Below are 20198 nucleotides of genomic sequence, written 5' to 3' on the forward strand. Positions count from 1 at the left end.
CACCTATTTTCAATAGGCTTCTGCTCCATGCCAAGATGTATCCACAGAATAAATTTGGTACAGATATCTCAATGCATTCTTCAGAGAATGCAATTATGTCATTGAATGGACGGACAGACAGCAAGACAGATGGACAGACAGATGACAAAATGATTACAATACTCCTTCAGCCAGATGTTGATTGAGGGGTAAAAACTGAATCAAATATAGAGTATAGAAGCTTTTTTGTTTGTTTATTTTTAAAACTTGAAAATTATGACTTAGACCACTATTGTAAGAGGGTGATGAAAAGAAAATAATACTTTTCTGTCAATCCTGAAATTTCCCTCTTTTGTAAGCCAATGATTAGTATGACTGCAGAGCAGAATGGGGATAAAATCATTACATTTTACAAAAGGCTTTGATTTTCTAATACCTTATCCAACCCTTAAAAGCTTTGCATCTTATTTGATCTAGTACATCTCAATGTTAATCATAATTTAACAGTATTTTCACATTTGATTGGAGTTGACACACTATGAGGACTTTCATGACCAAACTCCTCATAAATAAAATATTAAGAGCCTTAGACCAAAAACCTAGTGATCCTTTATAAATCACACTATGATCACCTGAAGTTATGAAAACCTTCCCCTATATAATCAAAGACCTTAAGCTAAATATATCTCACCGGAGCTGTGAGGTCTGCTGTTTACTGAGGGGTGGTTCAGTAATGACAAAGACAGGTTGAATTCTGGTGCATCTTCAGAGACCATCCGCCCCCTACTTTCTCTAATGCGGCACTGCAGTAGTTATGACCTATAAATGTTTTTATTTTTGTTTTTAGTGGCTGTACTCGACTAAATCCAAAAATTTTAGCTTACTGTTGCCGTGATTAGTGCCATATTTATGATCACGGTGGAATATTATTTGTGTTTAATTTTATTTGGGTGAATAAAGTCAAATAAACGTAAACATAATATCGTTGTCGCGTTTCCGTTTGTTCCTGAATGTTGCAGTTTCTACCGGAAGTGACATTGTGTTATCCCGAGTCTTCTTCTGCGTTCGCTTTTGTCGTGTGGAGGCAGCTTCGTAAGTGTTGTAACTTTAAAGTGCATTTATCAAACATAGATTGTAGAAAATACTAGTTTGTTCAAGGTATTTTAGTTTTAATTTATTTCATATAAATCGTTGCCGTACACTGCTGTTCAGAGAGAAGGGGTAGTATTGTTTACATCTCTTGTTAGCCGACGACTAGCAACATATTAGCTCCTCAGGCTAGTGGACTAGCATGTGTCTTGTATACCTAATTAATATTCTTCATTTTTTAAACTTCTTTATCACCTACATTTGTCTGATAATTTGAGGGAGGTGTTTTCTAACTCAGTTTATAGAAATGTTATGGGTTTAAGCCCCATAGCCCAATACACAGACACTTTTTGTTGGGTTGTGTGATCGACATATACAGCTAATTATCATCATTTTCTTCTTACTGTATTCAGCCCTAGTACTCATCACACAAATAGTAACTCAAATATCAGTAGCACTAATGCTGCACAACTCTGTAGATTAATCGATTTGTCAATAGGAAAAACTTAAAAACACTACTCTGATCACATCCGATTGTGTGTTCGCACGTTCATGTAATATGTCAACATCTATTTCTGAAATGTGACAAATAGCCTTTTTTTTTTGGCTTGCTTTCGTCCTTTGCTTTTTTTGAATGCAATGAATCAGTTTTCCCTTTTCATACTACAGTAACGATAAATAAAATAAATTATTATCAGATCACTCAATAAACTTTATTTATAGTGCATTTCTGAATGGTATCGTATAAACATGTCGTTAATCCTTTGAATTAATCGCTTTATGGTCAAAACTTAAAGTTAAGAAAGAGATTGCAGTTTTGTTACAGACAGGCTGATATGATGTTTGTGCGATTAGTGGTCCTGCCTCTTCTCATATTCTCTTGTTTGTTATTTGTAGTGCTTGTTATTCAGTCCACAGTTGTTCTCTACTTATTTATTTAATTTTTTTGTATGTTTTTTTTTTTTTTTTCTTCCCAACAGAGCCATCAAAGATGACTACAGCTGCACGTCCAACATTTGAACCCGCAAGAGGAGGAAGGGGTAAAGGAGAGGGGGACCTGAGTGCCCTATCCAAGCAGTACTCCAGCCGAGATCTTCCAGGACACACCAAGATCAAATACAGGTCAGACAAGAACGGAGCTGAGTTTTGGGTTGCAGTCAGTGTTTTTTTTTTTCCTCTATATCATGATCTGTAAGGTTATTGTTTAATGATTTGCATGTTGACTTCATTCTGTCATCAGGCAACCTACCCAGGATGCCCCCGAGGAGGTGCGTGCCCGTGATTTCCGCAGGGAGCTGGAGGAGAGGGAGCGTGTAGCTGCACGTGAGAAGACCAGAGAGAGAGGACCAAGAGGTTATTTTTTTTTAACATATTAGAGTAAAACATGTCCCTACAGCCATCAGCAAGATAAAGAGTAAGTCAAGTCAAAGCGGCTGACCAGTTCATGCGTTCAGTTTATCTGGCATTGACTAAGGTGTTGTACAGTCTGGTGAGAGTTGGGGTGATGGATCTCTAGTAGCTTTTATGTGTATCCTCACTTTCAGATTGATCTGAAAAACGGATACTAATTTTCCAGAATTAACAGGTTTCTAAGAACTACCATTGATTTCCTTGACAAAATATAATTTTGTAACCATGTAGCACATTTAATCTAAAATAAAACAAACATTAAAAACATTAGTTTAGTGATGCATCCAGTCAATACCTACATTAAACTGTCATTTTAGTATGCGTTAAATGGGATCAGTGGATAGACAAGCAGTCTTAAATAGATGTATCATAATAACTTATTGTCTGTTGTTTTCCAGAGCACACCACTTCATCATCATCATCTTCTTCATCATCCTCAAAGAGGCCTAGACTGGATCAGATCCCAGCTGCTAATCTCGATGCTGATGACCCTCTGACTGATGTAAGTACAGAATCCGACAGATGCTGTTTACTCAAAACTAGTGATTTGTCCATAATTAACATGTTCTTCTATGCCATTTGTTCTTGTTAGGATGATGAGGATGAGGACTCTGAGGAGGACAGTGATGATGATGACACTGCCGCTCTTTTGGCAGAATTGGAGAAAATCAAGAAGGAACGGGCTGAAGAACAAGAACGCAAAGTAAAGAGATCTTTCATAAGGATAACTGCTGAAAGTTACATGTTGGAGGTGGCAAATGTTACCTTATTACTGAGTTCTTTTTAATCTTTTTTTTTTTTTTTTTTCATTTTGTTTGATTTTTTTAGGAGCGTGAGCAAAAGGCAGAGGAGGAGAGGATCCGTATGGAAAATATTTTGAGTGGCAATCCATTGATTAACTTGGCAGGACAGCAACAACAGATGACCCAGAGTCAAAACACATTCAGAGTCAAGAGAAGGTAACTAACCCACAAAAACATACAGAACATGAGTGTTATAGCTGAAGGAAAAGAGTCAATGTACTTGACACTAATGAAAAATTATTTGAATAACTTTCTAGGTGGGATGATGATGTTGTGTTCAAGAACTGCGCCAAAGGAGTGGACGAGGCACGGAAGGAGAAACGATTTGTCAATGACACGCTGCGTTCAGAGTTTCACAAAAAATTTATGGAGAAATATGTAAAATAAAGGATTTGATGTATGTTCATTTTATTTTTGTTTTAACTTCATTTCAGACCCTTAAAGCTTTGAAATACATTTTTATTCTACGTTCAAAAGGTGAATTGTACATAAATGACTTGGTTACACCCTTAAATGAAACTATCACATCTGATTCAACATCCAGGTCCTCTGTAGGATTTTTTTTTTTTTTTAAATGAAGTTCAATAAACAGATTTGTGTTTCAACTGTTTGCCGGGTTGTCTTTGAGAAATTCATGTTTTTCTGTTAATTTTTGTTTTTATTTGTAGTGTAGATAAAAATTTGCTCAAAACCTCTAAATCATAAGGATATCAAGTAAAAGTGATTTCAATTCTGGTACAAGTGCCTCCTGTTTTTGCCAATCTCAAAAAATTTAGTTTTGCATACTGTGCATCTGCAAAATGGAACAGTATGGAGAAAAAAACTTGGCATAATTAAGATCTGTAAAACAACTCACATTTGCAATTTCACCATATTTTGAGAATAAATAATTGTTCTTTCAAATTATTCATACAAACATACTCTGGGTGTAATTCCTTTTTCTATTAGGTTTTTACCGATTTCAGAATGAAATATTTTTTACTATCATTCATATATTATATTGCAAATTAAGTATTCCCCTCAATATACAGTGGTGTATATTGATGTATGATGGTGTATATTATTATTAGAACACCTAACAGATTTAAAAATATTGACCTTTTTTGCCTCCATAACAAGATTTAATTTCATAATGTTCATAAAGCATGCAGATGGTTGGTCTACACAACAAATATCAGAAGAGAAATGGAAAAAGTCTTACTTCTGTGTCCAAAGACTCACCATCAATGTAACCCATGATCACATCTGACAACAATACGCATGGAATTTGTATTTTTCTGTGAAGGAATATGACTGTGTTACACTGATGGTGAAATAGACCTGGCTTATTTTTTGTAGGAAAATGACTTAAATCTCCTTATGATGTTTCTATTGTATTGTTTATAGAGCATTATGATGACTGTGTTAGTCAGTCTTCTGAGTCACTTTATCCTTGGCGGGGTCATGGGGGTGCTGGAGCCTATCTCAGCTATCAATGGGTGAAGGAGGGGTGCACCCTGGATGTGTTGCCAGTTCATTGCAGAGCTGACATATATAGAGATGAAAAATCACTCTCACATTCATAGCTTTGTAGATATTTCATTTTTATTGGTATTTTGATAGCCAATTTTAAAAAAAAAAAAAAAAGAAAAAAAGAACAGATCTTAAATATGTCAAGTGGTCTTATAACTCTGGTCACCACTGTATACTGAGATTAAATAAAGGTCACAGTAATGATAAGGTGGGGACATTTTATGAATAAATATGGTTGTGATATAAAATTCTGCGCATATTTTTTGCAAGTTTTTTTTTTTTTTTTGAATTTTATGAAACCTAAGATAAATTGTAAATTGTTACCAAGACTGAAAATAATTTTAACTCTTGAATTCTAAAAATAAGTGGTTCTATTACATTAGAGTAAAACATGTCCCTTCAAGAATCACCAATATTATGAGAATACTTGACCAAAAGCAGATGTTTAAGATCCTGGCTTTAAGTTGATAACAAACCCTTAGATTAGTCAGATTTAGTTGAAAGGTAAATTCCGTAGTTAAAAATACAGTTTAAACTTTTCCTGTGCATACATATGATTTACCTCTACCATATGAAATCGTGAGTGAGTTTCTGATGAGACTGAGATTATATGAATTGTATTCACTCCCTAATCATCCTTTTGCTGAAATTAAAAAAAAAAAAAAGTTTTTGTCAATTATTTATAGAATAGTCAGAAGTACCAATGTACAATGTAAGCGATCATGGGTGAATTTTATCACCTGTGGAAAGGGGAAGGACCGGTTAAAAATCTTGGACATTTTATAAATATGTTGCTAATTTTGCAAGGTTTTGTTTTTTATTAAAGGTTTTTGAGGACCTTGGGATGAATTCAAAAATTTGGAAAGAGTGTTAGAAAATATTTCAACATTTGCATTCTGAAATGAAGTGCTTCCATTTTAATTTCATTAGCAGAGGATTTTATTTTATTATTTATTAAATTAATTTGACTTCAAATATTAGCTACAAAAACATGTTAGCTTACACTCCATGGGCTGTGAATGCACCATACTGTTGTTGTGTTTCACCGACAGTCGACAGGGGGCGCTGTCTCCCACTGTGTCCTCCGTGTGACAGGGATAGGAAGACTGCTGGGAAAAGATGGCAGCTTCCTTTTGTTAGTGGGGACTTATTGTACGCCGAGGACGGATTTAACCACATTCCTCAGAAGATTCACGGACCTCCGTCTCAGATAAGGGCTTTTCACCAACAATTATCCGGGAACTTATACTGGGAGAACATGGAGAAGAGCGCGAGCACCGATAGTTTGGGCTCGAAACGCTCCTCTTCCCGACAGCCAAGTGTTGATTCATTATCCAGGTAGCTAAATCCAACACAACACGGCGCTTTTAGGCTGGATAAAAGTTTCTAAATTAGCATCAAGTGGTTTTATTTACTGTGCCATAACGTAAGTCAACACAGCTATTCCTAAAGTAGTTCTGTGTGCATGTTTAGCAGTGAATATCACGTAATTCATGTAACTAAATGACACGGGACGGCTAAAGATGTCAGTGAAGTCGACCAGATAATAAATGTATCGACGGATCTTTTTCGATTAATCGAACACAGTGTGTGATCTTTAGTTTATTTTGATAGAAATCGTTGTGTTTTTGTTGACTTAGCTCATAAAGTGTCTGTCACCATGTCCCAAAGCCTCTGAAGTGATTTACTTAATGTTCTTATATGATTAGTAAAGTAAAATAACTCTAGTTTGCATGTTTGACTTTTTTCTCAGCTACTTGAGATGTGTTGAAGTAACTGTCAACACTTTCAACATGAGCCCTCTACATGTCACAACTTCTTAGTCTGACAGCTTTTTGCAAGACAGGTTTACTTTATCCATATATTTTATTTTATTTCATTTTATTTAGACCTCTTAACATGTCTACATCCCAATAGCAACATTAGTTCTAAATGTATCAACAAATATAGAGAAATATCAAGGTGACAAAATAGCCACATTAGTAAGTCAATCAGAAAATAAAGTATGTGCTAGAAAATAAATAAATAAAATATCTTATAAAAAAAATAAAGCACTGAGTTGTCATTATTAGGAGTTAAAGTTAGATTTTGATACATTAGCAACTCACTGGCCTACTTTTTTTTTTTTTTTTTACATTATCTACCACACATTAAATGTGTTCAATCTTACATACTTTAATAGATTAATTAGAACACAAATTACAAAAATGCTGGTTAACTGATGTTATCATTGTACATGAAGTATTATTACGCATGTATGTTGATATATGTACATTTATGCCGTATATTTATAAATTCACAGTATAATGGACCTGTCATGTGACTGGATTGTAATGTACAGACAGTATTTTGAACTAGATCTAGTACCTCTGAGACAAACTTTCCTTTGAGTAAAACCCATTCGCTCATTAATTCATAGATTATCACATTTTGATCCAAAACTGTATCTTGGAAAATACAGTCAAGCAGCATTTTCTTTGGTAGTGACTAACACTTGGTTTCACTACTTTTATTCTGGAGGCATTTTACTTGTAGATCAGTACTACATGTGTAATTATGGGTATAATTAGTGGACTGTTGTAAAAAAGAAAATAAAAATGGAGTGAAGAATGTGACTATGTGATGGGATTCTGCCAAAAGACACATGTGATATTTGCTTTACAAATTTAATAAATACGTAAGCTGTAAAGATAAGTTAGTGACATATGCAATAAAATGAAGAGCATATTCATTCATTCATCTTTTGATCCTCTTTATCCTTGAGAGGATCACTGGGATGCTGGAGCCTATCCCAACTATGTTTCAAGCGAAGGCGAGGTACACCCTGTATGTGTTGCTGGTTCATCACAGGGCTGAATGAAGAACATATGTTGAAACAAAAAAAAACATATGTTGAAAAATAATTTAGAAACAATCAATATTCCAAGAAAATGACTGTTGTTGAAGAGGTATAGCCTAATATTGAATTTCTACAGCAATGTCACGTGTTATGTATTGCTTATTTCTGTAAATTTATGACATGTAAATTGTCTATATATTGAGATCTTATCAACAAAGCTACCACTTGGATGGTGAGAAACTGGGTGTGCAAAAACTAGGGCTGTCAAAATTAATGTGTTAACACAAATTAATCCATCATCATGATTAATCTGATTAAAAATTTTACCCCAATTAACCCATCTGCAGTGCTTAAAGACTCTGAACGTCTCTGGCAACGTATTTCGGGCAGTTTGTCCAAGTAGAGTTAGTGTCACGCATGAACAAATGGGCAATTGATCTGGTAGTGACAGGCAGCAGAACCAACCCATAAACACTGAAGACACTAAACAGCATGTTGGCCCTCTGGATGGGAAATTTGAGTACAAAAATATACCAAGACGGAACAGTCGACCGACGTAAAGAATTATGCACACTCTGCAGGAAGGAGTTTTCTTTTCATCGAAGTGCTTCCAACTTAAAATACCATATTAACACAAAGCATACATTAGTCGAGGATTGTGCTAGCACTTCGGCTAACATGCAGCCCAGCTTGCTACAAACACATTAATTGCATATGGATTCCCTTCTTTCTTGAGTCTGTTTGCTCATGCAAAAGGAAAAATGATTAGTGTAAATTAAAAATGAATGATATTTAATCATGATCAGTCAAAATTAATCCACAGCAACCCTGTGATTTATCTGATTAAATAATTGTAATTGTTTGACAGCACTAGTAAAAACACGATTGTAATCAAAACCCTAGAAACTTTCATGTATGAACATGAAGTTAAGCTCTAAAGATATTCACATTTCAGATGTTTCTTTGGACAGATGATCAATTGGTATGGCTTTTTTTTTTATTTTAATAATTGCCCAGTCCTTCGGAGTGTGAGAAAGCATAAATATAAAGAGATGTTTCAGGCTCTTTAAAGGCCAACTTAAGTGAATTCTTTCTGCAGTTGGATAATATCTGTTGTTTGACCTGCAGCTAAGTCCACATTGAGGCCAGGAGTTGGTTCATAAAGTATGAAACACCACAACCAGTGATTGAAGATGGAAAGCCATTCTGTTCAATTACATACTGGTTACGGTAAAACCTCGAGTGTATGGTTTTATTGTTCATTTCTCTGCATCTCTGTTCAGTACATCCACCTCTCGCTCTGACCGGTCTGCTCAGGCCAAACCTCCCTCTGCGATGTCCTCTGAGTCCACGTCTGCAGAGTTTTCCCCAGAGCTCAGGGTCAGTAGCATTTTCCCTTGTTATTCATCGAAATGCTGCTGGGTCATGACAAGCAAATAATGACAGTAACTCTCCCCTCTGCACTTTCAGGTCAAACCCAAAACTCCTGCCAAGGTGGGCTTTGGAACAGATTATAAATATGGAAATCACAACAAGTGTTTTTGAACAAGAGCTATATATGACTCTAATGATGTTTACCTTGTGTTTTCAGCAAGTGCTTAGAGAATCAGACAAGGAAGAGCCACAGTTACTTCCAAATGAGACTGTGCAGGACACGGGTAAGGGTTTTTCTTTATATAATTAGGACTGGGCTTGATTGAAAGACCTAATATTCAATACCAGTTCCTGAACAATACTCTTTATGATACCAGCTTTCCATTTTAATGAAAAGAACATTACATTACACATTTATCATGTGCTTTCATAACATAAATATAATGTAAAATGTGAATTCAATTAAGTGGTTGAATCTCTTTAGCGACATGTTTCAGTATCCTGGCATTTTTACACTCAAAGCAGTTTTTTAGCATAAAGAAAAAAAAAAAAATTAACATCATTACAAGTTGTCAGTTCATATATCATTTAGACTTTCACTGGGAAGAATTTCTCTTTAGGAACTCATATTTGGCAACATGTGAGAACATGTTTATTGATACTCAAAGCAATTCAGTCAGTGTTATAACAGTGCTGAAGTTCGATACCCAGACCTACTTACAATCCCAGCTCTAATCAAAATCACTGAGTAACTTCTTCCAGGTTAAAGCACATTTTGTAGCAAGTAGTAAGTGATTCATAAAGTGTCTCCTTTTTTTATGTTTTATAGCTCAAGATGTCACCTACTTCTGTCCTTTCATCGGAGCACTAAGGGGAACTGTTATAGTCACCAACTACAGGCTTTTCTTTAAGTGCATGGACAGGGTATGTACACTGTAAAAACAGGCGCAGTGAATATCTTGGAGAATCAGTTTGGTTTTACTCATGTGTTTTGGTGAATTGTCTAGGACCCAGCGTTTGTGTTGGACCTGCCTCTTGGTGTAGTGAGTCGTGTGGAGAAGATTGGAAGTGCATCAACCCGTGGTGATGTGTCCTATGGGCTGGTATGCAAGGTGGGGCAGCAGTAGTGTTGAATGAATACACTTGTTTGGTACTTTGATAATCCAGCAAAGTATGTACATCAAAGGTCAAAAGAGAAACAAAAATCAAAAATAGAAAGAACCTTGATTTCCTCTCTTCTGTTACTGTTGGATGTGAAATCCTACTCCTGGCTCTTCATGTCAAGGAAGCTGGAAATTTTTTATGCAGGAGCCAGGAAACTCCACTGGAAAACTTTGTTTGGACAAAAAATTTAATGCCAAGACTAGACTTCCCAGTTCATGTCCTGTTTTTTCTTGAAACAGTTATTGTGAAAACTTTGGTTGAGATCATAGGACCTTCCACTGATAAAACAGACCTGAACAGCATTGATTTAATTTATCTTGCATTAAGGCCTCAGTATGTACTAAAGTGGCTTATGGTGGCTTTTGGCACAGTGTATTTTGTGCAAGAAGTGTTTCAGGCTTGGTAAGATGTGATTCACAGCAGTTATTTGCTCATGCAGCATGCGAAACACAAAACTTCCCCAGGAACAGAGGCCAAAAAGTCGAACATGTAACCTTTACATTATACCAAAAAGTGATGTTTTGTGTTGTATACAGCAATGGTTCTCAGATCCAGTCCTTGAGGACCCCTATCCTGCATGTTTTAGATATTTCCCTTATCCAGCACACCAGGTTCAATTAATGATCATCTCATCACCAAGCTCTGCAGAAGCCTGATAACGATGTAATGGCTTCCAGGTGTCCTGGAAGAGGGAAATATTTAAAACATGCAGGATAACGATCCTTGAGCACCGGATTTGAGAACCACTGGTATACAGTACGTGGGCAAAACTGTCCCTACCCTAAGTAGTTGATGCTTTTTTCCCTTCGTTTTGGCCATCATGAAGTGGTCTTAAAAATTTCAGTGTAAGTGTAATTTCAAAAGTCTTGGCAGGAACCCCACTTCCAAATTCATTAAGCTCTTTTACTTAAAATACTTTATTAGTGGTAGATATATGAGGATTGGTCCTGTGAGCAAAATGCGATCATTGTATTAGTGCTTATTTAAAAACTGGTTACATGTATGCATATATCTATACTACATAAAGCATGACATGTATTCATGTGAGTAATTAATAGTGAATAAAGAATTGTTCATTTCCAAAATAAATGTCATCTAATTTCAACACCCAACCAACCAGATTTGGATTCTATGTAATACTAATACAGTTTTATCATATTAAATAGGTTGCAGATGCTGAATAAATTCCATTTATATGGGGCTCAGGTTTACAGCCACTGGGAACAAACTGTTTCTCATTACCGCTGTGTAAACAACACTGCAATTAAGAAATAAGCAGCATCTCCACTCTAAGCGTACCAAGTAACAGCCGGTCTCTCTCATATGTACATATGGCTATTGACCTCTGAATGTGACCGTGACCGGCTGTTCTGCCTATCTCCAGGATATGCGTAATCTTCGATTTGCACACAAGCAAATGGAGGACACACTGAGGAAGTCCATTTTCGAAGTGCTGATGAAATTTGCGTTTCCTGTTTCCAATGGTCTGGTGAGTGATTCTTTGTCACACTGTCTGATGCTATAGCTCTGCACTAAATGCCCACTCATGACATTCCCTCCCACCCTCCACAGCAAATCTTTGCCCTTGAATATGGACAAGTGTTTCCTGAAAATGGATGGAAGGTGTATGATGCACTTTCTGAATACAAGAGACAGGTATTTATAAAGTAGGCACTAAAACTGATCATTAAATGTTAAAGAAAGCTGTTACATTTGTGGTTGATGTGTTATTTTGAAGGGGATACCCAATGAAAGTTGGCGGATAACAAAAGTGAATGATCACTATGAGCTCTGTGACACCTACCCTTCAACTCTGGCTGTGCCCGTCAACATACCAGATGAAGAGCTGAAGAGAGTAGCCACCTTCAGAGCAAAGGGAAGGATACCTGTGAGTGACACTTCCTTCCTTTATAGTAAATACCTTCTCCCCTGCAACTAGTTCTATGAGATAGGATTGAATCTCCTATCCTAATAAAGGTCCTTTCATATCCGGTAGCAGAACATATTTACATTCTGCACATTTCCTGCAAATTCAATGAATTCATATATTGACCCCATGGAGAGCTCTAATTCCTATTACATTTTGTGTGAATTACATATTCAACAAATAAAAGGAACTAAACACATATGGAATTCTGCATGTGCTTCTATTTTGAACCCTGGTGCAACAGAAAGTACAACAAAATGTGAAATATTAATTTGAAAATATAAAAAGGAAAATTCAAAACATTGTAATTTGCAAAGTAATATTTTCTGTTCTGTTTTTGACTTTTCCTAAACAAGCTACATTGATATGCTAGATTCTCTCATTCCGGCTCATTTCAGCTCGACTGTCAGGTTTTTCACTTCTTCAGGATGACCCTGTTTTGTTTCACATTCATTATCCATGTGCTTTTGTTTCTTTCATCATATTTCAGGCCTGTGTCTGTGCCATGCAAAAGAGCACAAAAAAGCTGTGCAAAAGATGAAAAACACTGTAATAAAATGGAATGGTACAACATAATATGAAAATATCAATGTTTTTCTATTGTTGCATGATATATTCAGTATTGTCGTATCACACACACCAAAGTGTAGCTGGTTTGTTGGCCTGTCCATGCTAACCCCTATCATTGTGTGTAGGTTTTGTCATGGATTCATCCAGAAAGCCAGGCTACAGTGACGCGCTGCAGTCAGCCCATGGTTGGTGTAAATGGGAAACGCAGCAAAGAGGATGAGAAATACCTCCAGGCCATCATGGATGCGAATGCACAGTCCCATAAGCTCTTCATTTTTGATGCCAGGCCCAGTGTCAATGCTGCTGCCAACAAGGTAAGGAATTGGAAGAAATTATCTAATTTCTAGCTTTCTATATGGGTTTTCTATGATTCCACAAATCTGAAATTCAGTAATCATTTGTAGAATATACATTTAGGATTTTATATGTGTTAGTAAAATATTACTTGAAACTAGGATGTGAATTAAGTCAGGTTGTTCATTCTTGCAAGAAGGAGAAAGAGTTGTGAATCATACAGTAATGATGAACAAATCCATACTTGAAGGATTACCTTCTCAGGTCTCAGTGTTATAGTTGTAGGAGGACAATGCAAGGTCTGTCTGGAATATAGCTCTGTCTCCCATCTTCAGAACAGTGTTACCTTGGCTTATATATAGCTTATTACCTCAGCCAAGGAACGGCAGAGGTTATGTTTTCATCAGGGTTTGTTTGTTAGCAAGTTAACTCAAAAAGTTATGGATGGATTTTGATAAAAATTTTCAGGGAATGTTACTACTGGCACAAGGAACAAATGATTAAAGTTTTGGTGGTGATCCGGGGCGGGGGGGGTCTACCTTGGCAGAGGTCTGTGCCCTCCGAGTGTTAATGGAGCAAGGATGCAATGGTTATTTTGTCTGAATGATATGAGATGAACACATGGCCAGGGCCTTGGTACTTTTTTAAAGATCACACATGAATGAACACTTGAAATCTCTGTCTAACTAACTTCATTAGGGTGGCATATGGTTCATCAACTTGCATTTTTTTCCTAAAAAAACTAGTAAGATGTGTTTTTTGTGGCTTAAGGAGTGCATTTAATGCTTGGTTTGAGCTTGTTCAAAATAATAGATTTTTTAGTTCTGCAAGAAAGCACCTGACTTGAATTAGAAACTTAAAAGTATTAGAGTTGCATTAGCAGTCATAAGAACAGACCAACCAGCCAATGCATGTCATCACCTTGTATTGTTCATAACCGTTCATCATGTCAGAAGCATCACCAAAGTCAGTCACTTAAATCAGCATATTTTTTTGCCAGAATTGATATGATCCAGGTCTTAAATTGTATTCTTAATGTTCTTAAAAATCTTAAAATGTAACTTCTTGAAATGTATCCATCGCCTGATGGACAAACTCATGTTAAACTGTCAATACTGTTTCTTTTTTCTTTGTAGATGAAAGGAGGTGGTTATGAAAGTGAGGATGCTTATCAGAATGCTGAGCTGGTCTTTCTGGACATTCACAATATCCACGTGATGAGGGAGTCGCTGCGCAAGCTGAAAGATGTGGTCTACCCCAACATCGAGGACTCCCATTGGCTCTCCAATCTAGAGTCAACTCACTGGCTAGAGCACATCAAGGTGAGCTACAAATATCCCAACATCATCATGGACACAAAGGCACTGCACATATAAGCTCTTTAATTGCCCTTCTTGGCATAACTCATAAAAAGCTGTTTATAGATGTGTAATCTTGGTTTATAAGATGGATGGATTTGTAGCATCAATAAAGTTAGAAGAATGTTTACATGTTTCATATTTTTGGGGTCAGAAATGACCACATGTAATGAAAGATGATAAAACACAAACACCGCCTATTTCCAATTGTTATAAAGTTGGAAAAAAAAAAAAAAAAGCTACATAAAGAGGTATAACCTGATCATCCCGACGAGATAACACTATTGGTCCACTAACACTATTGGTCCATCCAAGATCTCATACTCTCTACTATGTACACAACATCTGCCCTAATGTTCAACATCCTTTTTGTGTAAATAAACGGTAGAATGTATCTGCAGATGCACTGCTCAGGGTGTGAATACTTGTTACTTCCTGAAAGCTTCCTTGCCAGTTAAAGGCATGTAACCTTGGTAACCGGCTAATCTCGCCTTTACCAGCATATGTGTGATACTATAGACTACTGGCTACTGGGCTCTGTTCACCCTCTGTCAAGGTCCAGTATTTTCACAACTGCATTGCCATATGGGATAATTATGGTGGCAAAGCGTCCACAGCTTGAATACTGTAATATTTATTCAGAAATAGTACGCAATTAACATACTGTTGGTTTCATACTATGGCTTTGGACATAACAAAAAAGTCACATGCAGTTTAAGCCTACTAATAGGCATATTGTTATGCAATTTTGGAGACTGCCCATGTAGCACTAGTTGTGAAATGAGCATTCAATATTCAACAACCTCAGTGGTCTCCTGTTAGGCAGCAAGACGGGTTTTGGGTGATTTTTTTTGTGTATTTTTCATTTGAAAAATCTGACTTATTTTTTATTATGACTTATTTTATTTTAACCAACAAGAGACAATTTATATGTTATGTGATTTGGGTGAAACTATGCTTTATAAAAGGAAAGTTGTTGAATATTTCTGTAGTATCTCATTTTATTGTTGCACTTTGCTGACAGCTACCATAAACCTCTTTTCTTCTCGCCTGTGTTTGTATTTGTAGCTTATCCTGGCTGGTGCGCTGCGGATTGCAGACAAAGTGGAGTCTGGGAAGACGTCGGTGGTGGTGCACTGTAGTGACGGTTGGGATCGCACAGCCCAGCTCACATCATTAGCCATGCTCATGCTGGACGGTTACTACCGCACGATTCGTGGATTTGAGGTGCTGCTTGAGAAGGAGTGGCTAAGCTTTGGTCACCGTTTCCAGCTGGTAAAGGATGTTTCATCCCTTTAGTTCACATAAATTCAGATTGCCTTTCCAGTGTAATGTTTCTTCTTACCTCTTTTTCCATCAGCGCATCGGTCACGGTGATAAGAACCACACTGATGCAGATCGCTCACCTGTTTTTATTCAGTTTATTGACTGTGTCTGGCAGCTGACTCGCCAGGTAAGAACAAATTTACAATATCAACATAACACAATCTTTTAAAATAACAGAAATTATAATAATAATAATGGTAATATATCTCTAATTCTAGTTCCCTGCAGCCTTTGAGTTTAATGAATATTTCCTGGTGACCATCCTGGATCACTTGTACAGCTGCCTGTTTGGGACATTTTTGTGCAACAGTGAACAGCAGAGGTTGAAAGAAGTAAGAATATTTTGGTTTTTGAATATTTTTGTGTGTTGTTGAATTCCCTTTTTATGTTAAACAGTTAGTTTTTCTATAGAGAGAAAATTCCCACAACTCCAAAATCATGGGCAAATGAAAAGAATTAGTGCTTCCATCTCAGTGTATATGTTTGTCAAGAATAGAGCAGGGTGATCTCACTATATTACATCGTGGTTGAAATTAACTTGTCATGTACGTGCTTTTCAGAGGGACAATATGGGTTATTTGATCCCTGGGTCATTAAACAAACAAACAAATAACAATGCTATTAGATCTTTCGTACTCAGCTATCTTTCACTTTAAATAACTCCAGTACAACTGCAGATGCTGAAGTTTGCAGACAGTGTTGCATAATGGATGGCTTTTACAGCGCTAGTTTGTAGTGTCCAGCTTTTCCATTTATAGCAAATTTTTGGCATCTGTCCACATTAAAGTATTAGTCCAGTTGAACTTATAGAAGGTATGTCATGTGTTGCTTTGTTGCTACTGAAAACATACTGGCAGATGAAATGACAGCTTCAGACAGCGGAGAATTAAATAAAATCCCTGAACTGCTGGTCCTGCTTCTGTACACCAAATGTCCTCAAAACAACTTTAGAGCATATTAACATTTTTGGTTCATTACAGAACTCATATGGGACAAATTAGGCTGTTACAGTCTAGTAATTAAGGAGAAATACTGCAGCTGTTGCAGATGCCTGCCACTAAGTTAGTGGATTATTTGTTTTGTGTGTCTTCTAGCTAAAACAATATTGCGCTAATGTTGGTTCAAAATTATGCTAAATGTTTTATTTTGGGTTGGGTAACAACAGCAAGATGAAGCCATCACACACACCGTAGTTTCCAGAAACCTTTTGGTAAACTTGCTTTTGTTTGGTTCCAGCTCGCATACATTAAATAAATGTGATTCAGATAGTAAATTATGATTCCCCCTCAAAAGCTCATCATATGATCTTTTTGCAAGATTATACAACACTAGCATTTTTATTGTGAAAGTAAAAGAACAGAGGACCGGGAACTTTTTGCACTAAAGTGGGTAAACCACTAAAGACAGGCTGTCCTGGATCAGACCATGGAGCTTTTGTGTTAATATAAAGAAAATATGACTGCATCCACATAACTGAAATTCATAACCTGTGGCCACACTAATAACAATACACTAATAATAACATAGATCTTTGACTATGTGTTGAGGAGAAAGGCTGGTTTGTTTTCTTTCAGTGCCTACACTTATCTCATGACTATGAAGTAATCAATATGAGAATATGTTGTGTTTTATGAGGACAAAGTAATTAATACAGTAAACATTCCACTGCATTAATCTGAACTATTCTTTATTTAACAGGAGATTCCCAAGAGGACGGTGTCATTATGGTCCTATATTAACAGCCAACTGGAGGAGTTTACCAATCCACTATATGTCAACTATGCCAACCATGTGCTGTTCCCTGTTGTCAGCTTACGCCACCTGGAGCTGTGGGTCGGCTACTACATTCGCTGGAACCCTCGCATGAGGCCTCAAGTACGATGCTGAAATTCTGTGTTTTTCAAATTACATTTTCTGAATTAGATTTTTACTAATCAGGTTTCATATAGCAACATTGTCTTGAATTTCTCTCTTATTATTTTGTAATCTTCTGTTGATTTTTAAAAAACAAGTTGAAATGTGTGTGGAGTGGAATTAACTAAATTGTTGAAATGGAATTGATGAACCTGCAAATTGGAAATTGGTGAGGTAAAAAAGGAGATGAAAAAAATGAGTGATCAATAATGAGCTGACTACTTTAAAGTAAGTTTGATTGAAAAAGCCATAATATGAAAACAGAGCCATGTTTCATTCATCAGTTAATTTGATAAATTTAACTGACATTTTATTTGAGACTGTGTTGCTATTTTACCCATTACAAGAACAAAAATTTGTGAATCGCATAAATCAATGGGTAATAACGAAACGATCAAAAATTATGAATAGAAAGATTTGTGTCTGCAACTCTTTCTGCATGAAGTGCATCATTATTTTTGTTCTTTTAAGGAACCAGTTCATCAGCGCTACAAGGAGCTGTTGGCCAAGCGTGCTGAGCTGCAGAAGCGAGTGGAGGAACTTCAGCGGGAGGTGACCAATCGCTCAGTTTCCTCCTCCTCTGAACGGGCCGGTTCACCCACACGCTCCATCACCCCAGTACAGACCTTCGTTTGACACAACTGGACCCTCGGGACATTTACAGAGGCTGAGTCCATTATGTTAAAAGGTGCCGTGTAACGTTTTATCACAGAACACCTGGCACCACAAAGATCTGTGTGCCAGACTGCCTGTTTGGGTGACAATGCATTAGTAAAACGCTACCAATAGTGTGAGGAAGCAGATTATGTCCTTATACGTCCCGTTGTCTGCTTATAACAGGACAATGTCTGTCTCAGACACTTCTTTAGAGCCATATTTAATCTTCCTACAGTGTTGAAACATTTAAACCAAAATAGAGTTTTGTTCTGCACATTGACCTACCCTTAGCCAGTGTTAGTTTTTAAAGTACACAAAAATGTTATTCTGGTAAAATACTGTATGTATGCCTTAAACACTTCTAGGAACACTCTTTTCATTCCTCTACATTGTAAAGGTTTGCTGCGTATTCATTTCAAAGCAGTGTCAAAGCAGTTGTGACAATCCTGAAAAAATGACTGTGAGGGAAAAACTTCAACTAAGCAAAATAAATACTAGGGAATTGTAGCTTAAGGGCTGTAGCATTAGTTTCTAATTGTAAAAAGGAGTTATTGAGTGCATAAAGAGGTTTGCTTGTCAGCGCTTTTAGATTATTGTGACCAAATATGTATGTTTTGGGGTTTTTTGTTTGTTTGTTTTTTACACATAATGTGCCAGGTGTGACATTCCTCTCATTAAGTGATTACATTTCTAACTTTTTAACGTTATTTATTGTTATTTAGGTCTGACTTGTATTTATGATGCTCTCTTAGCCATAAATAGTTTCCCTACAATATTAATAAGCTGCACAAAATAGGCAATAGCTCTAGTTCCTCATCTATAACACTTTATAGTCAACTACTCAACTAGTTTCTTTCAGATTTTTTTTTTTAAGTATCAGACACTATTATTTTTATTGGCAACATGATGTGTAACTAAATCCAATCATTTACTTTGGGTGTTTATTGAATGTGAATAAATAGCTGTGCCTTTTTCTGTAAAGTTGGGATACTAACAGAAAAAAAAGGTGTGCGCTGTCCTGAACTTAGGTTAAGGTTAAACCGTAAATACAGTGTTAGTTATCCTTTCTGCTGTTTTCTATAAATCTGCAATAAACACAGGATCCAATGTAAAGGAGTTAGGATGCTTGACTATTATACTGTATTAGCACTGTGTGAACACTCCTAGTATTCACTTTCCTTGGTTTGGCTCATTACTGTTTAAAAGATAGCAAAACCTCACTAATGGAATTAATTTTCTCTGGTTATGATATTGACCTTGACTAATAATCTAAGACAAAGAGTGCCTTTTTTGTAATTGAACAAATGGTGAAGGGGAATCTGAAATCTACACTGTAGCTGCCCTGGGGACTAATGGTAGCATTCAGTGGCTCTGAAAGCATTAGTGTGATCATATTCAGTCTGTTTTATCCTTAACTCTAAATACTGGATGATTTGCCCACACATTGTCTCAGTTATATCGCAAAAAAACTGCTGTTATTGTATGCCTGTTACTTAAAATATAATACAAATACCAATGATTTTACTCACCCATACAAAAAGTATTACACCTGTGGAATACTTGTGTAATCGTTTTTCTTGTGGCTGAATCACAGTTCAATATTGTATACTCTTTGCTGCAAAAAAAGCAGGCAAGGTCACACTGTATTCTGAAACTTCCACATGATGAAAATGATGAATTAATAAAAGTGCTGATACTATGTTGACTTTAAAGACCTTTTTATTCTTAGATGAAAAAAGTTGGGAAGAAATCTTACTGGTATATTTGTGGTTGTGGAAGTGTCTTCATACTCATCCAAGGAAATTTGATATTATTAAAAAATGTTTCACATGATTTCAGACTGTTACAGCGAATATTATTCAAAGCTTTTTTTATAACACAATATATAATCTCACATCTTTGTTTTTACAAACTGCTTAATCCTTGGGGTAGTCGCAGGGATACTGGAGCCTGTCCTATATACCAGTGAGGTGGGGTACACC

The 20198-nt window shown here is 36.4% G+C and overlaps 2 protein-coding genes across 3 annotated transcripts; both read left to right on the plus strand.

Moving 5' to 3' along the window:
• The first annotated feature begins 1016 nt into the window (after positions 1-1016).
• On the plus strand, positions 1017-3891 carry cwc15 (CWC15 spliceosome associated protein). Of its 2 annotated transcripts, none has more exons than XM_030154188.1 (7): positions 1017-1071; positions 2049-2190; positions 2309-2421; positions 2877-2980; positions 3071-3181; positions 3307-3437; positions 3539-3891. In XM_030154188.1, the coding sequence occupies exons 2-7, from the start codon at positions 2060-2062 to the stop codon at positions 3666-3668; spliced, it is 720 nt and encodes a 239-aa protein (XP_030010048.1). In that variant the 5' UTR covers positions 1017-1071; positions 2049-2059; the 3' UTR covers positions 3669-3891. The 2 variants fall into 2 exon arrangements, with proteins under 2 accessions (XP_030010048.1, XP_030010049.1); XM_030154189.1 differs by having other exon boundaries at positions 1056-1070; positions 2045-2190.
• A 1992-nt stretch (positions 3892-5883) lies between these two features.
• mtmr2 (myotubularin related protein 2) lies at positions 5884-19918 on the plus strand. Its single transcript, XM_030154187.1, has 16 exons — positions 5884-6131; positions 8916-9012; positions 9103-9126; positions 9224-9290; positions 9836-9930; positions 10014-10118; positions 11555-11659; positions 11743-11826; positions 11909-12058; positions 12793-12981; positions 14098-14283; positions 15388-15594; positions 15680-15772; positions 15864-15977; positions 17344-17520; positions 18031-19918. Exons 1-16 carry the CDS (start codon positions 6052-6054, stop codon positions 18193-18195), a joined length of 1938 nt encoding a protein of 645 aa, XP_030010047.1. The 5' UTR covers positions 5884-6051; the 3' UTR covers positions 18196-19918.
• The last annotated feature ends 280 nt before the right edge of the window (positions 19919-20198 follow it).

The sequence above is a fragment of the Sphaeramia orbicularis genome, chromosome 14 (genome assembly GCF_902148855.1).
Source record: "Sphaeramia orbicularis chromosome 14, fSphaOr1.1, whole genome shotgun sequence".
NCBI classification, from domain to species: Eukaryota; Metazoa; Chordata; class Actinopteri; order Kurtiformes; family Apogonidae; genus Sphaeramia; species Sphaeramia orbicularis.